Source organism: Sceloporus occidentalis, unplaced genomic scaffold, assembly GCF_023333645.1.
Source record: "Sceloporus occidentalis isolate IW3139 unplaced genomic scaffold, rSceOcc1.0.p SCAF_50, whole genome shotgun sequence".
Lineage (NCBI taxonomy): Eukaryota > Metazoa > Chordata > Lepidosauria > Squamata > Phrynosomatidae > Sceloporus > Sceloporus occidentalis.
The window spans coordinates 4,672,231-4,690,508 of record NW_028317030.1 but is presented as its reverse complement, the minus strand read 5'-3'; the positions used below and the strand labels follow the sequence as shown (position 1 = coordinate 4,690,508).

At 40.3% G+C, this 18,278-nt stretch overlaps 1 protein-coding gene across 1 annotated transcript in view; it reads left to right on the top strand.

Moving 5' to 3' along the window:
• LOC149288681 (myoferlin-like) overlaps positions 1-18,278 on the top strand; it is a 58,815-nt gene that overhangs the window by 8,396 nt on the left and 32,141 nt on the right. Inside the window, exons 3-15 of the mRNA XM_089491385.1 lie at positions 1,700-1,791; positions 8,904-9,012; positions 9,376-9,472; positions 13,684-13,838; positions 14,210-14,338; positions 14,662-14,724; positions 14,900-14,950; positions 15,239-15,269; positions 15,488-15,603; positions 15,706-15,832; positions 16,320-16,423; positions 17,573-17,641; positions 17,753-17,796. Of these exons, the coding sequence (XP_089347511.1) occupies positions 1,700-1,791; positions 8,904-9,012; positions 9,376-9,472; positions 13,684-13,838; positions 14,210-14,338; positions 14,662-14,724; positions 14,900-14,950; positions 15,239-15,269; positions 15,488-15,603; positions 15,706-15,832; positions 16,320-16,423; positions 17,573-17,641; positions 17,753-17,796 (1,187 nt within the window). The remainder of the gene's footprint in view (positions 1-1,699; positions 1,792-8,903; positions 9,013-9,375; positions 9,473-13,683; positions 13,839-14,209; positions 14,339-14,661; positions 14,725-14,899; positions 14,951-15,238; positions 15,270-15,487; positions 15,604-15,705; positions 15,833-16,319; positions 16,424-17,572; positions 17,642-17,752; positions 17,797-18,278) is intronic.

Genomic DNA, 18,278 nt, shown 5'->3' with positions numbered 1-18,278 from the left:
TTTTTCTTTCTAAACCCAAACATTTTAAGGGTTGCGTGTTTATATACCTTAAACTGTTACGCTAAAAGCAGAGAGAGCGAGCAACTTGAAAATGCTGCCAACCCAAAAGCAAGGATTTCACGCACATGAATAAAACCTATTTAAAGGAACTTCCATTATTACAAAAGTGTTTTTCATCGAGTGATCCGACGCGTCTCGTGGTGCCGTAGGTGGCATTAAAGGAAGGGGCACGGATCTTTATTTAACATTCGGAGAGAAGGAAGTTGACCTCTCCTGCCTTTTGAAGTCGTGTGTTTACTGTAACCAAATCCAAACAGAGAGTATTTATCATGGAATTACATCATTTAATCCTTTTAGTCGTGGAAAGATTTGGTTTACGTTTGTTCTCTGGACACCACTATATATTGTTTTTAAAGTGTAAGTCCCATGGAAAGAATGCTTTTATACAGAAACAGCCCCCTCCCCAAGCGCTGTATACGGAAACAGCCCCCTCCCCAAGCACTGTATACAGAAACAGCCCCCTCCCCAAGCGCTGTATACGGAAACAGCCCCCCCTCCCCAAGCGCTGTATACGGAAACAGCCCCCCCTCCCCAAGCGCTGTATACGGAAACAGCCCCCCCTCCCCAAGCGCTGTATACGGAAACAGCCCCCCCTCCCCAAGCGCTGTATACGGAAACAGCCCCCCCTCCCCAAGCGCTGTATACGGAAACAGCCCCCCCTCCCCAAGCGCTCTATACGGAAACAGCCCCCCCTCCCCAAGCGCTCTATACGGAAACAGCCCCCTCCCCAAGCGCTCTATACGGAAACAGCCCCCCCCTCCCCAAGCGCTCTATACGGAAACAGCCCCCCCTCCCCAAGCGCTCTATATGGAAACAGCCCCCCCTCCCCAAGCGCTCTATACAGAAACAGCCCCCCCTCCCCAAGCGCTGTATACGGAAACAGCCCCCCCTCCCCAAGCGCTGTATACGGAAACAGCCCCCTCCCCAAGCGCTGTATACGGAAACAGCCCCCTCCCCAAGCGCTGTATATGGAAACAGCCCCCCTCCCCAAGCGCTGTATACGGTAACAGCCCCCTCTCCAAGCGCTGTATACGGTAACAGCTCCCCTCCCCAAGCGCTGTATACGGTAACAGCCCCCCCCTCCCCAGGGCTGTATACGGTAACAGCCCCCCCTCCCCAGGGCTGTATACGGTAACAGCCCCCCCTCCCCAGGGCTGTATACGGTAACAGCCCCCCCTCCCAGGGCTGTATACGGAAACAGCCCCCTCCCCAGCGCTGTATACGGAAACAGCCCCCTCCCCAGCGCTGTATACAGTAATATATCGCCCTATCTGATGGTTCTGTTGCATGATATTTCCAGGTTCCTTCCGATAACCTCTGTCTGGTTTCTGGTGTAGAATCCGTAACTGAGATTTAACCATTTAATTTCAAGACTTGTAAGCAATGCCTTTTCCCTCTTACCAAAACATTTGTTTTTCCACTGTAAACCCCCGTAGGTCACGTCTGCCCCCCAGCACTACGTGTGAGTAACCGATAAAGCAGATCAGCCGAGTCTTGTTAGTAACTTTTCATAAAGTAAATTAAATTATAATATCTTATGACAAAGGGAGGGGATTTATCCCTGCGTTTCTGCGCACGTCTCGTCGCCTCTTTGGAACTTTCTCTAATTTCACTTCTGAGCCTTTATTTTGTTTTCCAGCTGCTTGAATTTGATTTAAAGAGAATTCCCCTGGACTACTCTTCATCCTTGGAGGTTATTGTGAAGGATTTTGAGACTATTGGAAAAGACAAGTAAGGTTTCTGTTCTTGGGAATGTGTGCGTTGAGTTTCTTGTTGTGTTGACTTTGTGTTTAGAGTAAAAATTTTTTTATTTTTATTTTTTTGTACTGATTTGTTTCAGTGGCTGTTTTTTATTTCTCATATTTAGAGTTTTACACTTGTTTTTATAACCCGTGTTTCTTTAAATTGTTCCACCCTATAAAGAGAGTCCCATGAGACGCCACGTGAGTTGCCATTTAGAAGTGGGACCATTTGAAGGTGGGGGGGGGGCAAATATAGATGCTTGTAGGTAATTGAACAGTTGTTAAGTTGACAGAACTGCCCCTGTTACTAAAGACCCATTAAAGTGATATAAACCCCAGTGCTGTATACGGCAATAACCCCCCAGTGGTGTATACAGTAATGTAGGCTGGCATTGGCAAAATCCAAAGACTTTCATTAGTCGGAGTGGGATTAGGCAGTATGATAAGGAGTCTGAGTGTTTGTCTAGTACAGGGGTAGGCAAACTTCGGCTCTCCTGATGTTGTGGACTACATCTCCCATAATGCTCTTACACTCATAATGCTGGCAAAGCATCAAGGGAAATGTAGTCCACAACATCTGGAGAGCCGAAGATTGCCTACCCCTGGTCTAGTAGATTTGGCTAGATAGCTGAGTTAGAACACGTGTACAATATAAAACTATACCGGTACCTTCCTTGCCCTTGTACAGCTGAGTGGCCCCATGCCCCTTACCCCCTCACATACTCACTATAAAAGATAACCAAGGCTACACATATACACTCACTCTAAAATACACTAAAACATACTCGCTTTATCAATCACACATCCCCACATATCACCGCACCATCACACCCTTACCTTGCCTGGATCCTTTCCTTATCGCTGCTCACGCACTGTGCGAGGGGCAGCGCTATTATCGCTTAATGTCGTGTGACGTGACCCCACTGCGCTCTTCAATGACTTCCAAAATATCAATCCTTAATAGATTCCCGAGAGCCCTGAAAGTGATATTCTGTATATAACGTTGTATGTTTTATCTCGCCAAGACTGTTACTCTCTCTTTCTCCTCTCTTTTTTTTTTTTGTAATTAAGGCCATTTTTTGTTTGATTAAAGGGCCACATTTAATGTTGTAAGTACAGTTCCTCTTCGTTATTGTGGGTTCATCTATTGTATGACTAGTGAATAATTGTAAATAGACGGGTGGGACTCTATCTCCTCGGTACACAGAGCTGTGGTCAGACTCGCCTGTTCCAACTGGAAGGCAACCGACTCGATTAAAACGTTTTTATATTTGCGCATGTTGCGGGGCTTGCTGTATCAAAGGCGACGTTGGGAATCCAGCTTCAGAGTAAATCCTAGCAGCCGGCTGTAAGGGGTCGATTGGTTTTGCTGCGTCACTTTTTTTCTGCATACTTTGGAAATCTTTTAAGTTAAAAATGGAGTGAATTTTTTTTTAATGCCACTCCACCCCACCCCCCCTTTACATTTAAACATACAGTGTTATTATGGGCCGGCTCGGTGAAATATCTGATTCTGCCGTATTTACCTGTGCTTTACGTATAACGCGGTACTTTTTAGTTAACCGTGTGCTGTATACATTGCTCTTTGAATTATTTTAGGCTGAGATTATAGGTGCATACCTCCAAAATCTCCCATATTAAGTGGGGGCTGTCCTTATTTTGTCCCGCTTTTGTTGGGTTCATGGACTGGTTAAGAAGATCTCCCCTGATCGGCCCAGCGAGCTGAGTTAGATCTGTATTTTTGTATCACAGACCTCAATCACAGCTGACATCAATGACATCATATCCCAGGAGTTATGGGAGTGATAAAGGACCATTGGAAAGCAGGAGTGATGGGAGTGATAAAGGGCCATTGGAACGCAGGAGTGATGGGAGTGATAAAGGGCCATTGGAACGCAGGAGTGATGGGAGTGATAAAGGGCCATTGGAACGCAGGAGTGATGGGAGTGATAAAGGGCCATTGGAACACAGGAGTGATGGGAGTGATAAAGGGCCTCTGTACGCCTATGAAGAGATTCCATTAAAAATCAGCTGTTTCCAGCTACAATAGTCATTTACAACATTAACCCCGTCTGCGCTGGATTTCTGATCTATTTCATGTTATTTAAATGGACAAATATTGCTTTTTCTTTCAAGAACACGTAAATTTGACCCCAGGCGTTTGAACGGCCGCGTACATCCTATTCAGTAGTAAGATCTATGAATAGCGTCTTCTCTGCGGGATGAGTTTTCCTTCCTGAACGAGAAAGAAAATATAGCTGGTGCTATGACTGGGAAAGAAATGATCTGAAATGACACATTGCCAGACTTTCTGCGGTTTTGTATCCTGGTAACAGGGGGGGGATAAACTCCGGACCCGTGTGTCAGTTATGGAATGTGCAGCACTTTAACTCCTGACAATACACATTTATTATCTTTTCCTTCAGCAGACCCCCTAATCCTAACCCATGCTGTTCGTGCTATTATAATGTACTGCTTGCTGCCGCTTGCTCGCAGAACTTTATATTGTAACAAACTCTAAATGAAGTTGAAACTTTTTTTGTTGGGCAACGATAAAAAAATGTAAATAAAAAGATGTAACATTCTATAAGCTTTAGAGACCTCAGTGGTCTCCTCTTCTGAACAAGTCCTTCTCAAAAGCATAGGCAATGCTACATTTTCTTCCTATGGTGGCCCGATAAAGGTTTCTACTTAATTTAGAGTATATTACAATATAAAGTAATGCAAGCGCGGTATAATGTGCCAACTTCAATTACAGATTTGTTCTTGGACAATCTTATTACGAAAAATTTAAATATATGATATATTTATAACATAATAATAGATATATAATTTATATATATGTGTGTGTGTTTTTAAATGCTTTCCAAAGTATATTATATTATCAGACGAGTCGATTCTGACGGTTAAAATATATTATTGCCCTTAATCTTAGCTTTTTGAAAAATGTGAAAAAACTAACATGCAGGAACTAAGCAAAAATCACATTTTTACTTCTTCTTGCAGCCAAATTTAAGGTCAATGCCTTATTATAGGGAACGGATTTAGTATTAATGAGTACTGAGGTCTCTTGCGGTGGGTAACCCGTTTGTCTTGTATTTTGGTAAATTATAGGAGGAAAATGTGGGACCCTGACATTTTTTTTTTTTTTTTTTTCCTTCTAGTAATAATTATGTTGATAGGGGGGTTCTCTAGATGTTATAGACATATTGTAAGCTTGCGAGCCGGGCTCTCCTTACCTAATATATCGGTTCTTAGTCTATCGGTTCTAGTTTAGTAAATGTATGGACTGTAAGGAGCGCTGCGTTCGTTGTTGACTATATGAATAAAATGTAATATGGGATTTTCGCAATATTTCCCATGATTCTTAGCTGCAAACGTTTTATGGTTTACTGACAAAATTATGGTGAAATAAAATAAATGGTGAATTATATTGATAAATGCTGGTAACTCAGGCATTTATTGGTCGTGACTCCCCAAATTCACCGCTGCATAGTTCCTGTTTGGAAGAGCGAGCGGCTCGTTGACGATTGGACACACCAAATATATATGTGACTACCCTATTCAACTCGACCGTTTATGTGTAACTAATGCGAAGATATAGTCGGTTACGGAGCTGAACTAATCAAAGCATAGAGGAAGATGGGGGGGTTATAAATACAGTGTGGGGTGGTGGTTTAGAGGATAAATTGCTGCGTGCTAGCGGTGGCAGGAAAGCAGAGGAGATCCCACTTTCAGGCAGGCAGACGGGCCGGACTGCCGGTGACTGCCTGTGCCAGGCTGAACTCCCATTCAGGAGAGACAGATTCTCGGTTTTGAGACCTCCTCCTACATAAGAGTTCAGAGATTTCAGCGTCGGCAATCGGCTCTTTGAGATACGGGCAAAAGGTGAGAATTTTCCTAGTTTTAAGAAATTTTAAACTATCACATATATTAAAATGTCATAGAGGTGACAAGGCACATGGGCATTGCTTGTGTGTGTGTGTGTATGTGTAATATATATATATATATATATATATATATATATATATATATATATATATATATATGTATGTATAAATTATTAATTACATGTGTATGTCCTATAGCCAACTATATTGTAGATGGGTAAAACCTTTTTGTAGAACGTACACCTGATGCCAAGCATTGAAGGTGTTGCCCTCACCTACTCTGCTGAATTTAACACACAAAGTAACTAATGCAGCATTAGAAACACGATTCCAAGTTCTGCTGAATGGCCGAACCCTACTCGGGAAATCTACCTCATTTATATATTTTGCTGGGAAAACTTAATAGTCATGTGACACAAAAGCAGGCACTGATAGGTTGTCACCATAGTAACTGACAAAAACTTTGTTTTTATGTTATTAAAAGAGGAAAGAATGATAGTCGGATCTGTTGAGGTTTATTTTAGTAACTTTTACCGGTTTGAGCTGCGTTATTTTTTGTTATGCCGCTGGGTCTTTGGAGAGGTGATGTGTATGATGGAGCAGGTACCTTCTTGTTTTTTCTGTAGTGATATGGTACAAAAATAATACCTTGTATCTATCAGGGGAACATCGTTTCTTACCCCTGAATTTTAAAGTGTTCATAGCTTACCTTTTTGTTACCCGATATTTGAACCAACAATGAAAGATTTGTTTAAAAAAAAATAAAAAAAAAATTGCCATCTGTCACATGTTCCTTGATCATCTATCCAAGAAAAATGTGGCTGTTGGACCCACGTTATTTTGTAAGAAAATCAATGACGCATAGCAGTGCGGACATTTTCAGAAAGTTTTTAGGTATAGAAAGAAAAAAAGATATATCCGTGTTCCAATTCTGTAACCGATAAGCTTATCGAACTAGCTTTGGAAGTGATTGGATCTGGCAGAAAATGGAAATTATAGGATTGCTTAGAAATTTTATTTCTTGGTTTAATGAATAATGAGGATACATTCAGGCAACGTGAGAAAAAAAAAAAAAATAAAATAAAAAAAAAAAAAAATATATATATATATATATATATATATATATATATATATAATTTTTATTTTTTTTTTATTTTTTTTTTTTATTTCTTTCAAGTGGCTCTTTTGCAGAAAGTGGGTATAGGTTAAATTTAGTAACAAAAAATAAGTGTGTACGTAAGAATCCGTATAGTCAATTATGGTTGAGTTATGTCCAATTGGCTATTAATTCGTAATAAGTAGTGATAATAAATCTGCTACCAATTTAACCGATACAGATCTTTGTTTGTGCTATAGAAGGTCCCCCAAAACTTAGGTTCTTTTAAGGTCTATTGGATGCTTTGGGAATGTTTAAAATCCACTGCTTATTTTGGTTAGAAAAAAAAATCCTTAAATCGTATTTTTTTTTTTTTTTTTTTATCTCTTCAATCCAGATTGGGACAGATTGTATTGTTTAACAGAGGGCACAGTCATATAGAAACACGGCCACAAATTCTCACTATAGCCGCTCATATCGCCGATAGAAACGTATTCTACGTGCCAGGCCCGGGTCATTGTAGCACAATATATGTTCTTTGAGGCCTCCTCGCTCACATTTCTGTTTCTCTTTAACAAAACCTTTATGGCCTGTAAGTGAAGCATTTGCCTGACCCCGTTGACCTTCGGCTATGCGCTCCTTGACTTTAAGTTGAGTTGGCGCTTGTACGGAGAAATCTTTGCTCTTGTGAGAGCATTCCTTACTCCTGCGATGTTTATGTTTGGACAGACTTTCTGCTCCTGGGATCTTGAGTCCATATTTCATACTCCTTCTTCGTCTTTTTGGCCGGGATCCCAAATTACGCTCCAAAGAAAACTTTACTTGCGAGAGCACGCGCTGGGCACCGGTTCAAAATGCGCACAGTACGCATTTTACAGTCTGCGATAACGCAGGTTTACCCTTTAGTGTAAGCCAAAGTTAATAGGGAAATTTTGGCCTTTTTTATTTATAAACAATATTTATCAGCAGTTCCAGAAGTAGTCATTGCAGGCAGTCATTTGATATTTTATCTATTTATTATTATTTATTTATTTTTTATTTATAATGATAATATCTTTAATATATATTGGTTGCATTTCAAACACCACACTGAGCTGATGATTTATGGCAATGCTAATGAAGTCCTGCTTATCCAATGAAATTCTTTCCTCAGAGACATTCACTAGTCAGAGAGTCCTTCTAAGTCATTGACTAAACCATTTCATTGTTTACCGCAAGGCACTATGACAAGAACTTTAGTATGTGTGTGTGTTAGATTGTGTGTGTGTGTGTGTTAGATTGTGTGTTGTGACAACTAATTGAAACCAAAGTAGACACTGCATTGTAATACTTATACAATAATTTTGTTTTTAAGTATTTTTATATGAGTTATCCTTTGACTTCCTTCCTCTTGGACTTGGTATTTTTCTACCGCTTATTGGGAACAAAAAAACTGCATATCTTGGGATTCTCACGTGGGTTGTTATCGTGAAATTCAATGCTCTGTTGACCCGTTAATACGTTCTTATTTATTAAAGTATCTTGTAATGCTTGGTGATGACATAAAGGGGTATAATGTGTTTTATGTATGGGTTTTTTTTCTCATGTGTATCCGTGTTGACCCAGAGTCTCCGGGTGAACGATACATAACCAGGTTACCTTCCCCAGGAAGTGGAGTGATGTTAGGCCGTTCCCACTTCCTCTCCCGCTCCCAGCTCATTTATAGTTTTCTGGAGATTGCCACGCCCTTCACACAGCTAGACCTGCCTCTTTATAAATGTAGCCCCACCTCTAGCCCTGCCACCACACTACCCCAGAATGGGGGAGGGGGTTGTCATATTCTGTATATTGTATTCACTTTGTCTCTTGTACTGGAGGGGTTAACCTCAGGGATAGGCAGCAACATGCTTGGACTGGCCATCTGGCACGGCAGGCAAATGCTCAGTGTGCCACTGGGTCCGTAAGCAGGACACTGGGGTCCGGACGCTACGCCGACCGCAAAGATGGTGGTAAAAATTTGGTCCACCAAAGGAAAACATTATCTAAGTTCCTTTGTCTGAGAATCTTGATTTATGTTAATTAATGGCCTATGTATTATAGTTTAAAAATGTATCAATGTTTCCTTTTTTTATACAGATTTATTGGTAAAGTAACCGTATCACTTAAAGAATTTGCCGGTGGCCAGAATCGATCCCTCCCATTTAAAGGACTAGCACTGATGAGTGAGAAGGGGCAACCCATTGGGGTAAGTGCGGTATTAGTTACCGGCCCACTGGACTTGGATATCCCATGCCCTCTCCCCATATGCCAGAAATTAAAATAAGGTTGGGGGGGCCAGGATACGCCACTGGCCTTTATGACTTGAGAAATATTTGATTAATGAAATGGCAAGAATCAATCTAATTTTTTTGTGGGTGCAATTTTATTTTCAAACATAACCTGCCGGTATCCCGATAAGACATGGGGGGCCTTATTCTACAAAGTTCTTAATGTGGAGCGGTCATAATAGAGTAATAGGCCCCAAATCGCTACTTTATAAATATGTCCAGTGCTGGTGGCTTATACAATTGCTTGTTGCGATGCCAAGATCTCTTTTGTTGGTCTGCAGGCGACCATTGATTTGATGATCTCGTACGAGTCCCCGGCGTCCGGCTCTAGTAATCCCAATGACCCTGCCGTCCAGGGAGATGGGGGTAACCTCGAAGGTAAATCTGGGTTAGCCTTTCTAATCTGCGTCTTAACTGCTTAAATCAACGGCGTACAAAAGGGACCATGGAGGGGGTGCTGCGCTTCAGCTCTGGAGCTGCAGCTTTTCCTAAGTACGTACAAAGAACTTTAATACACGTTCTTTATTGGTGCGACTGCATAATGAACTGGACTACGAGTCTAGCCTACCTATAGCTGTTTGTTGGATGACTTCTCTCCTTTGATTCTTATTAATCTGGGCCGGTTCAAAGACGATTGGCGTTTTGGTTCCACTGCTGACTCGGAATGATGGAATTTGTAGCTAAAAGGGATTGTCTGAATTTCCAAATTTCCTACGGTTGATACTGCGCAAACCGTTCTATGAGTCATAACGATGACCTAACATAGGAAGGGTCTGTGTTTGGCAGCAGAAACGGGAAACTGTGGGAAAAGGCATAAAATGTTTAATTAACTGTTTGTAGGCAGGACCTTTATAATTCTGTTTCTTTGTAAGGAATTTCCATTAAAAATGTTTTCGAGTTGGTGTGTATGTATGTATATGTATGTATGTGTATATATGTATATATATATATATATATATATATATATATATATATATATATATATATATATATATATATATATATATATATATATATATAAATTTTTTTATTTATTTTTTTGTGTGTGATTTTTTTTTTTTGTTTCCTGGTGACAGTTTAGAACAGGGGTGGGCAATTAATTTTCCCATGGGGCCACATGAGAAATTGGAATGGTTTTAGAGGGCCAGACCTCTACAAACTACAAACTCCGAAGCCTTGTCCATTTTGTTAACTTATGTGCTGTTTAATAAAGTTATTCAAGCCTACGTCATTGGTAGAGGTGCTTGAATAAGTAAGGCCTGAATAACTATTAGCACAGCACAGAAGTGAACAAAATGAACAAGGCTTCGGAGTGCATACCGTATTTTTCGCTCTATAAGACGCACCTGCTGATAAGACGCACCTAGATTTTAGAGGAGAAAAAAAAGGAAAAAATATTTTGAGCTAAAAAATGGGCTAAAATATTTATTACAATAACTGAATAAGCTATGAACACAGTAAGACAAACGCAGTAAGACACACACAGACACAGTAAGACACACACAGACACAGTAAGACACACACAGACACAGTGAGACACACACAGACACAGTAAGACACACACAGACACAGTGAGACACACACAGACACAGTAAGACACACACAGACACAGTGAGACACACACAGACACAGTGAGACACACACAGACACAGTAAGACACACACAGACACAGTAAGACACACACAGACACAGTAAGACACACAGACACAGTGAGACAGACACAGTGAGACACACACAGACACAGTAAGACACACACAGACACAGTGAGACACACAGACACAGTGAGACACACACAGACACAGTGAGACACACACAGACACAGTGAGACACACACAGACACAGTGAGACACACACAGACACAGTGAGACACACACAGACACAGTAAGATACACACACACACAGTAAGACACACACACACACAAACACAGTAAGACACACACACACACAGTAAGACCTCCCTCCCTAACCCCCCTTCTCAGTATCTCCCCTCTAACTCCCTAACCCCCCCTTCTCAGTATCTCCCCTCTAACTCCCTAACCCCCCCTTCTCAGGATCTCCCCCCCCCCCGCCCCGGTCACTTACCTTAAACTCCTGTGTTGGAAGCGTGAGGCGTTTGTCTCGGGTGCCGGCGCTTCACTGCTGATCGCCGGCGTCTGACGTCATATGCCGGCGCCCAGCGTAAAGCGCCGGCACCCGAGACAAACGCTTCCAACACAGGAGTTTAAGGTAAGTGACCGGGGCGGGGGGGGGGACACCGGACTCATTGGTGAGTCACCAGGACACTCTTTGCGGGCCGGTCCGAGCTATTCAGCGGGCCGGATGTGGCCCGCGGGCCGTGCTTTGCCCAGGTCTGGTTTAGAAGGTAATTATCCTGATTATACTAAAGTGCAGAAGGAAAGGATATTCATAATAAAATGATTGAATTGTTTCATGTTATAATTTGTGCTTTTTTGCCATTGTTAAAAGCACATTTCAGGTGTTAAAAAAAAAAAACCCCCCAAAAAAAACATTAAGTAGAGGAAACGTTCAGTGCATGGTCAGTATTGATAGCAAACTCCGGTAATCACAATGCATCCAGCTTTCCACCATCAAAAGGCTGTTGGGTCATAATAACCCTCCCAGGACCAAGACATTTCCTGACATTGTGTAGAAACATTCATAGTTTAGAAATGTGCATTTTTATTTTTTTTAGTGGCTCGCTAGAATAGTTTTATTATTTTTTGAAATTTTTCCTATGGCTTCTTGTTACTTGAGCGCATGTTCCCTTTCCCTGGAACGATGTATCGGAAGGTTACATCTGGTGGTATCTAAGGCTTCTCTTGTTACTCTTCACCTGCAAAGTATCTCTTAAATGTGTCCTTTTCTCACGTAGCCTGACCCTTACCTATAGAGTCCCTAACAACTCGGCATCCCCTATATCTCTAGTCTCTACTCCATTTATCTCCTTCTTCACTTGGCCCATGAATTGTCTCCCTTCAGCTTCTGTCACTTCTTCCCGTTCCCTGCTCTAGGATTTTACCTGTGCTGTTCCTGTTTTGAAGAATTCCGTCTTCATTCTGTAAGACTTTCTCCTGCTTTTATTGTAACTTCGAACACTCGCTAAAAAACCCAGCTCTACAGAGAGCGATAGAACCTACCCTCCCAAAACTCACAACCTTCACCCTAAAAGAAACGTCTGTTGTCCCCACCTTCCGGATGTCCGGGCCACCGGCTTCTCCTGATCACCATTGCTACAATCTTTCTTGGTCCCTTACACTTCTATTGGATTGTAAGCTCACAAGAGCATGGCCCATTCTTCCGCTTCTGTGGAATTATGCTTTAACTTTTGCCAATTTTGTATATAGTCAATGTGGACGATATCCGCCCCCTTGTGGATATTCGTTTTCGCTCTCCCGTATTTTAATATCACTACACAACCTACCGTACTTTAAAGCATGGCAATCATTTATATTACACTGGGAGAAGGGAGTAGGTAAGGCTATTTAGCACCCTTCAACCCTGACAATCTATGTATCCACCCCCCCACGCCCGCCATGTACCTCCTATATATTGGAAGGACCCTCGTGGTGGTGCCCCCTACCCTAATGCGCCTACATGGCAGTTCTAGAGCTCTCTGTAAGGCGGAGAATAATTTGTATCTAGTTCTCTGAAAGGAGTCAGAAATATGATAATTTATGCTTTACTGATCCCTCCAGACAGCATGAGGCTGAGCGTGTTGGCTGGAGGGTTTCCCTGCACGGAAATAAAGCCGGAAATGCCAAAGTGTGGCATAATTCTTATACGTTTTTTCTCTGCTACTTGGGGGGAAAAAACTACTTTTTTTATTTTTTTTCCTTAAAATAAACTTTTTCTGTTAACATGAAATGCCTTCCAACATTAACAATAGGAACACTACTGATTTAAAGTTACAATTCATCCCAAATTAATGACCCCAGTCTGCATCCTATATACCCTGCCAGGTCCATATATTTATACAAAAATGTCCAACTATACTCGCAACCGAACGAGGGGTCGCAGACAAATTGGTTACAAACTATATTTACTTTTAGATGACTTTTACAGCCAGTCTTTAAATACAGTAGCACTGATACACTGTAATTATATCACCTTTGTAATTATATCTTCAATCCGGGGGGGGGTTATTTCATGCTTATGCTCGGCTAAAAATATTAACGTTCAGATAACCGGTTTTTCCGGTTAAGGTTTGTATGTCAACTGGTAGGGCTCATGGGAACCTACGACAATGCCGTCACATTGTGAAGGTTAAAGGGAAGTAAATAAATGGACCATTTAAAGTGAAAGCCTAATTTAACGATACACCCTCTCCTGTCCTCGATGAATCACGTCAAGGGTTAAGGTTCCCCTAGGGTTACTTGAATGACCCTCTTTTGGATGCAACTGCTGGGGTATTTCTCCAATATTATCCCAAGGGGTTAAAATAAATGAAATGGATCATTGTTTACTTATGCTAAAGTTAAATTGTTTTAACCCTTCGCTAATTTTTGTTGCTACCCTACTGACAGCTGCAGCGGGGATCTCTTGTTTTGGGTCACACGCTTTGTAGTTAATTATTACAATTTCTAATTTAGACAAAGAAGATGGCGAAGATGAAGATGCTGTTGACGTTGGAATTAATCCATACGTCCCAGGAACCGCTGGCCAAGCCGAAAACCAGGTCGCTAGACGTCTTACGAAGGGAAAGAAGACAAGGAGGATTCTGTCCAACAAACCTCAAGACTTTCAGGTATAGAGCTCAGTCCTTTGTGCCTGTTTTTTGTTTTTTGTTTTATTTTTACATCAATAATCTGCAGTTTTGTAAATGTAACACTAATGTGAGTGGGTGTAATATATATAATTTAAAAAAATTAATTTATGATTTCTGTATAGTGTCATTGTATCCCTAAGTACTTTTAAATTAAAGTTTGTCACTGGCGTGTATATAAAGGTAGCCACGTGATTTGCTCACCAGTTAACGCTTAAAATCTAAGTTAAAAACCTCAAAATTCTTTCAACAAGAACAATATTTTTTCATATTTTTATTTGTAAGCAGTTTCATGAGAACGTTTGGCCTTAATAGTCTCTTTCCTATGATTCTGTCCAACAAATCATCCTCAGATTCGCGTTCGCGTTATTGAGGGCCGCCAGCTTTCTGGGAACAACATCAAGCCGGTTGTGAAAGTTACTTTAGCCGGCCAGACGCACCGGACGAGAATTAGGAGGGGAAATAATCCGTACTTTGATGAAGTAAGTGTTATCAGAAGCATGTTTATGTCCTAACTGCACCCTAAAATGCCACTTTTCACTAAAATTGACCAATATGTAGCAACAACAAAGCCAGCCATCGGCGCAGATCCAGCAAATACGATGACAGGCACTGAAGCTTAAATATTGGGGATTCCGTCACGTTATTTGGCCCTATATTGCGTATCTTGTTGCTCTCAATCAGGGGCACGCTATACGTTTCTAAAGTGATTTTATTTATTATAAAGGATTGAATGGTGGTGATCACTGCTTTTAATTTGAGTAATAATGAACTTTTTTTTTAATTTTTTCTCGTCATTTAACAGATGTTCTATTACAACGTAAATATGACCCCTTTAGAGCTTCTTGATGAGTCGTTGACCATTCGGGTGAGTAAAGGAGACCTGTGTGGGGAATCCTTAATATTAGAGCCTTTCTTTTTAATAGAATACTTATTGGTGAAGAATAAATACTCTTTGTTCTTTTGAGGTACTATTAGCACGTCCTTAATGAAAATGTTTATAAGAAAAAATTCTGATTTTATATATGTTTTTCCCCCGTTAGGCATTCAATTCTAATTCAATACGAGCAGACAGTCTGATTGGAGAATTTAAGGTGAATATAATAGATAAGTAAAAAAAAAAAACAAAAAAAAAACTCTGTTGTTCAAAGAGCCGTTTGTATTTAAGTAATATGTATAGTGGATTTTACCAAAACTGGACATTTTTAGATCTGTAGCCAAGCTGTTATGTTTTTATCTTTCCAACTTATGGCAAAAGTTCCAAAATGCTAACTCTATTAATTAAACTCCTTTTACTTAAAAATACTTAACACAGCCGTACACTTATTTGTATATTTTATATCTTTGTAATAACTGTTTCTCATTGAAATTTTATTTTTCAGCTCGATATAGGCTTTGTTTTTGACGAACCAGGTAAAATATATATTTTTTTTTTATGCATTTAATTTTTTAGAATTATTATTAGTTTTTTTGGATAGAAGATGCCCAATTGAAGATTTTGGCACAGATTAAAAATTACGTTCACAGTAGAGGGAGAAAATAGGGGCCAAAGTGCCTTTCTAATGGGTTTTGATCTTGAAGAAGGAGGTGATATTATAAGTGATGGTGTTTCAAAACGCTTCATTTCTTAGGCCATGCGGTGATGCGAAAATGGGTTCTTCTCCACGATCCAGAAGACTCGAATTCTGGGGCAAAGGGTTACCTAAAAGTCAGCATGTTTGTGGTTGGGACCGGAGATGAACCTCCGGTGAGTTAAATTAACCTTTTAATAATCGTTACCGTTTTACATAAAGTCAGGCTGAATCTTGAAACAAAGAAAGGGGGCTAAGATGAAGATGACTTTTTGCAGGTTGAAAAGCGAGGAAGAGAAATTGATTCGGATGACGTGGAAAGCAACCTCTTGCTGCCAGCTGGAGTGACGCTTCGATGGGTGACGTTCTTGCTGAAGATCTACAGAGCAGAAGATATTCCTCAAAGTATGCAGTTCTTTCACATTTCAGTCTAATTAGTATTTTTATTTTTAAAAATCTGTTTGTGTGGAGCCTGCTTGGTTACGTATAAATCGTTTAGATGTATGGAAAGCCTTTTTTACACACTACCGGTAAAATATATGTATAGAAAATATCTTCATGATCGGTCAAAGGCTAGATTTTGTTGTCTTTTGCATCAAGAACTATCATATTTGGACATTCTGTATTTTTTGTTTTGTTTTGGGGGGGGGTCATAATTTGATTACCATGAGAGGGCTGGCACCTTTTGGCCTGGGGGGGGGTAAAGCCAAGTGGCCCCATGGCTTGCCCACCCCTGTAATGATCACTAAACTGTAGTTTAGGCTTTAGGCTTTACTGTGATGCTGGGAATTGTGTCAGATCTGATGTTGGAGTTCTGTGTTTTCCTTTTGTTTTGTTTTATATCTTTTTTTTTTTTTTTTTTTAAATAACATGTTGTTGTTCCTTTATTCAGTGGACGATGCCTTCGCCCAGTCAGTCAAGGAGCTGTTTGGAGGAGACTCGGATAAGAAAAACTTGGTCGATCCATTTGTTGAAGTGTCTTTTGCAGGAAAAAGGGTAATTTTAACTGTAACACCTGTAAATTAACACATGTTCACGTGTAGCCCTTCCAAGGAAGACCTAGAACCATATACTACCCCATATTAACTAAACCCTTTCTGGCATAAAGGAGAACATTTGGGACATGCATAATGAATAGCAACGTTGGTGATATTGAAGACGTCTCTCAAGTTTGTCTATGCATTGCACAGGGCCAACAAACCCTTTCTTGCAGGGAAATTCACCAAGATTGGCCACTCATGTGGCCAGCTGGATTGTCTCAATTCACCAGCAAACTCAATGTTTTTACTAAAGAATATGTAAAGAAACCCTCTGGGGTAATGTCAAGTGCATCGGTGAGAATGTAGAGAATTATGAAAATGTATCTGAATGAACCGGCAGGGCTGGATTTTCCGCTAGGCAGATTGGGGTCTAGAGCTCTGTTCTTTTAGGGGTTTCCAGGGTGTCCTGTCCACCCATACCAAGCTCTTTTCTTTAAAATGAATCGTCGCTCGCCCACAAACCATTTTTATTTTTCATTGGATTTACCGTGAGTATTAATGGTCTTTGTGCCTGAAGCCTCCTGAGATGTTAACCTGGTATTGGGTGGACACGGCGATCACCTAAAGTATATAAAGAATGCATTTTTAGGTGTTGCCCTTCAACAGCATGCTTTACATTTTGAGAATTCCAGCCTCTTTGAAACTATAACATGCGAAAGGAGCTGCGTGTAATAGGTTAATTGGGCTCAATGTCGCAGAATAATTTAAAGAGACATTAAAGTTTTTTTTGTTTTGTTTTTAAATTAATTTTATTTAAAAAAAAAAAGTGACCCTTGTTTACGTGCAGTCAATTTCTAAACAGATTCAGCCAAAAAAAGCTGAGTAACTTACTTTACGCGAACCCCCTCTCCCCATAAAAAAAGAGCACTTGGGATGCTGTGTATATCTAGCAGCAGTTTTATGCATAAAATAACATAAAATGTGAACTCGGTATATTTTTTTCAGAATCTGTAGTAGTCAACCTTTTTACTTCTTGTTAAAAGTATATTTGTGTTTCTGTGAATTAAACGAGATAAAGTGAATACATGTAAGATCCAACCCATCTAGCCATAAATATCACATTTTTGTTTGTGTTTTATTTATTTATTTATTTATTTTGTTTCAGGTTTGTACTGATACCATAGAAAAGAACGCCAATCCGGTGTGGAACCAAGCAGTCAACCTCCAAATAAAGGTGAGTCTACCCTAAAATGGGTAGGTTGAGAAAATCGGAGTTAAAAATGTTCACTGTAGACAACCCTAACCCATTTAAGGCACATTTTGCGTTTCTGTATTCATTCTGCAGTTCCCTTCTGTCTGCGAGAACATTAAGCTAACCGTTTACGACTGGTAAGTTCTCGATCGCTATGTTTTAATACAATAAATAAATACAGAATATAGAGTGTCTCGTCTGGTCTGTGATTGGCTACTAGATGTTCTAGATCAAAGGACTAACTCGAGGCGCACGCTTTGGCACCTAAAGCTTTCTTCAGTTTTGTGTTTGGGAAACAAAGTTGACATTATTGCGCAATTTATAAAGAAGATCATTAATATGGTTAAAGGGTCAGATTATTAATTATGGTGATTTGTATAAAAAATGTAATCTACTTTTTATGGTGCCAGCCCACTGGAATCTGAAACCAAGGTTTTCCTGTAGTGACCCTTTATCTATTCTTACCAAAACCCACGTGGAATGTTTTTTGTTTCTGTTGATACATTTTTTGGAGACGATTAGAATTCACCTTTTGTCCCACTTTGGACACATACAACTCATCCTCCTATGACTTTCCACCGGATAATGTTTTTAAAGCTATGCTCCGGTTCACGTGTCC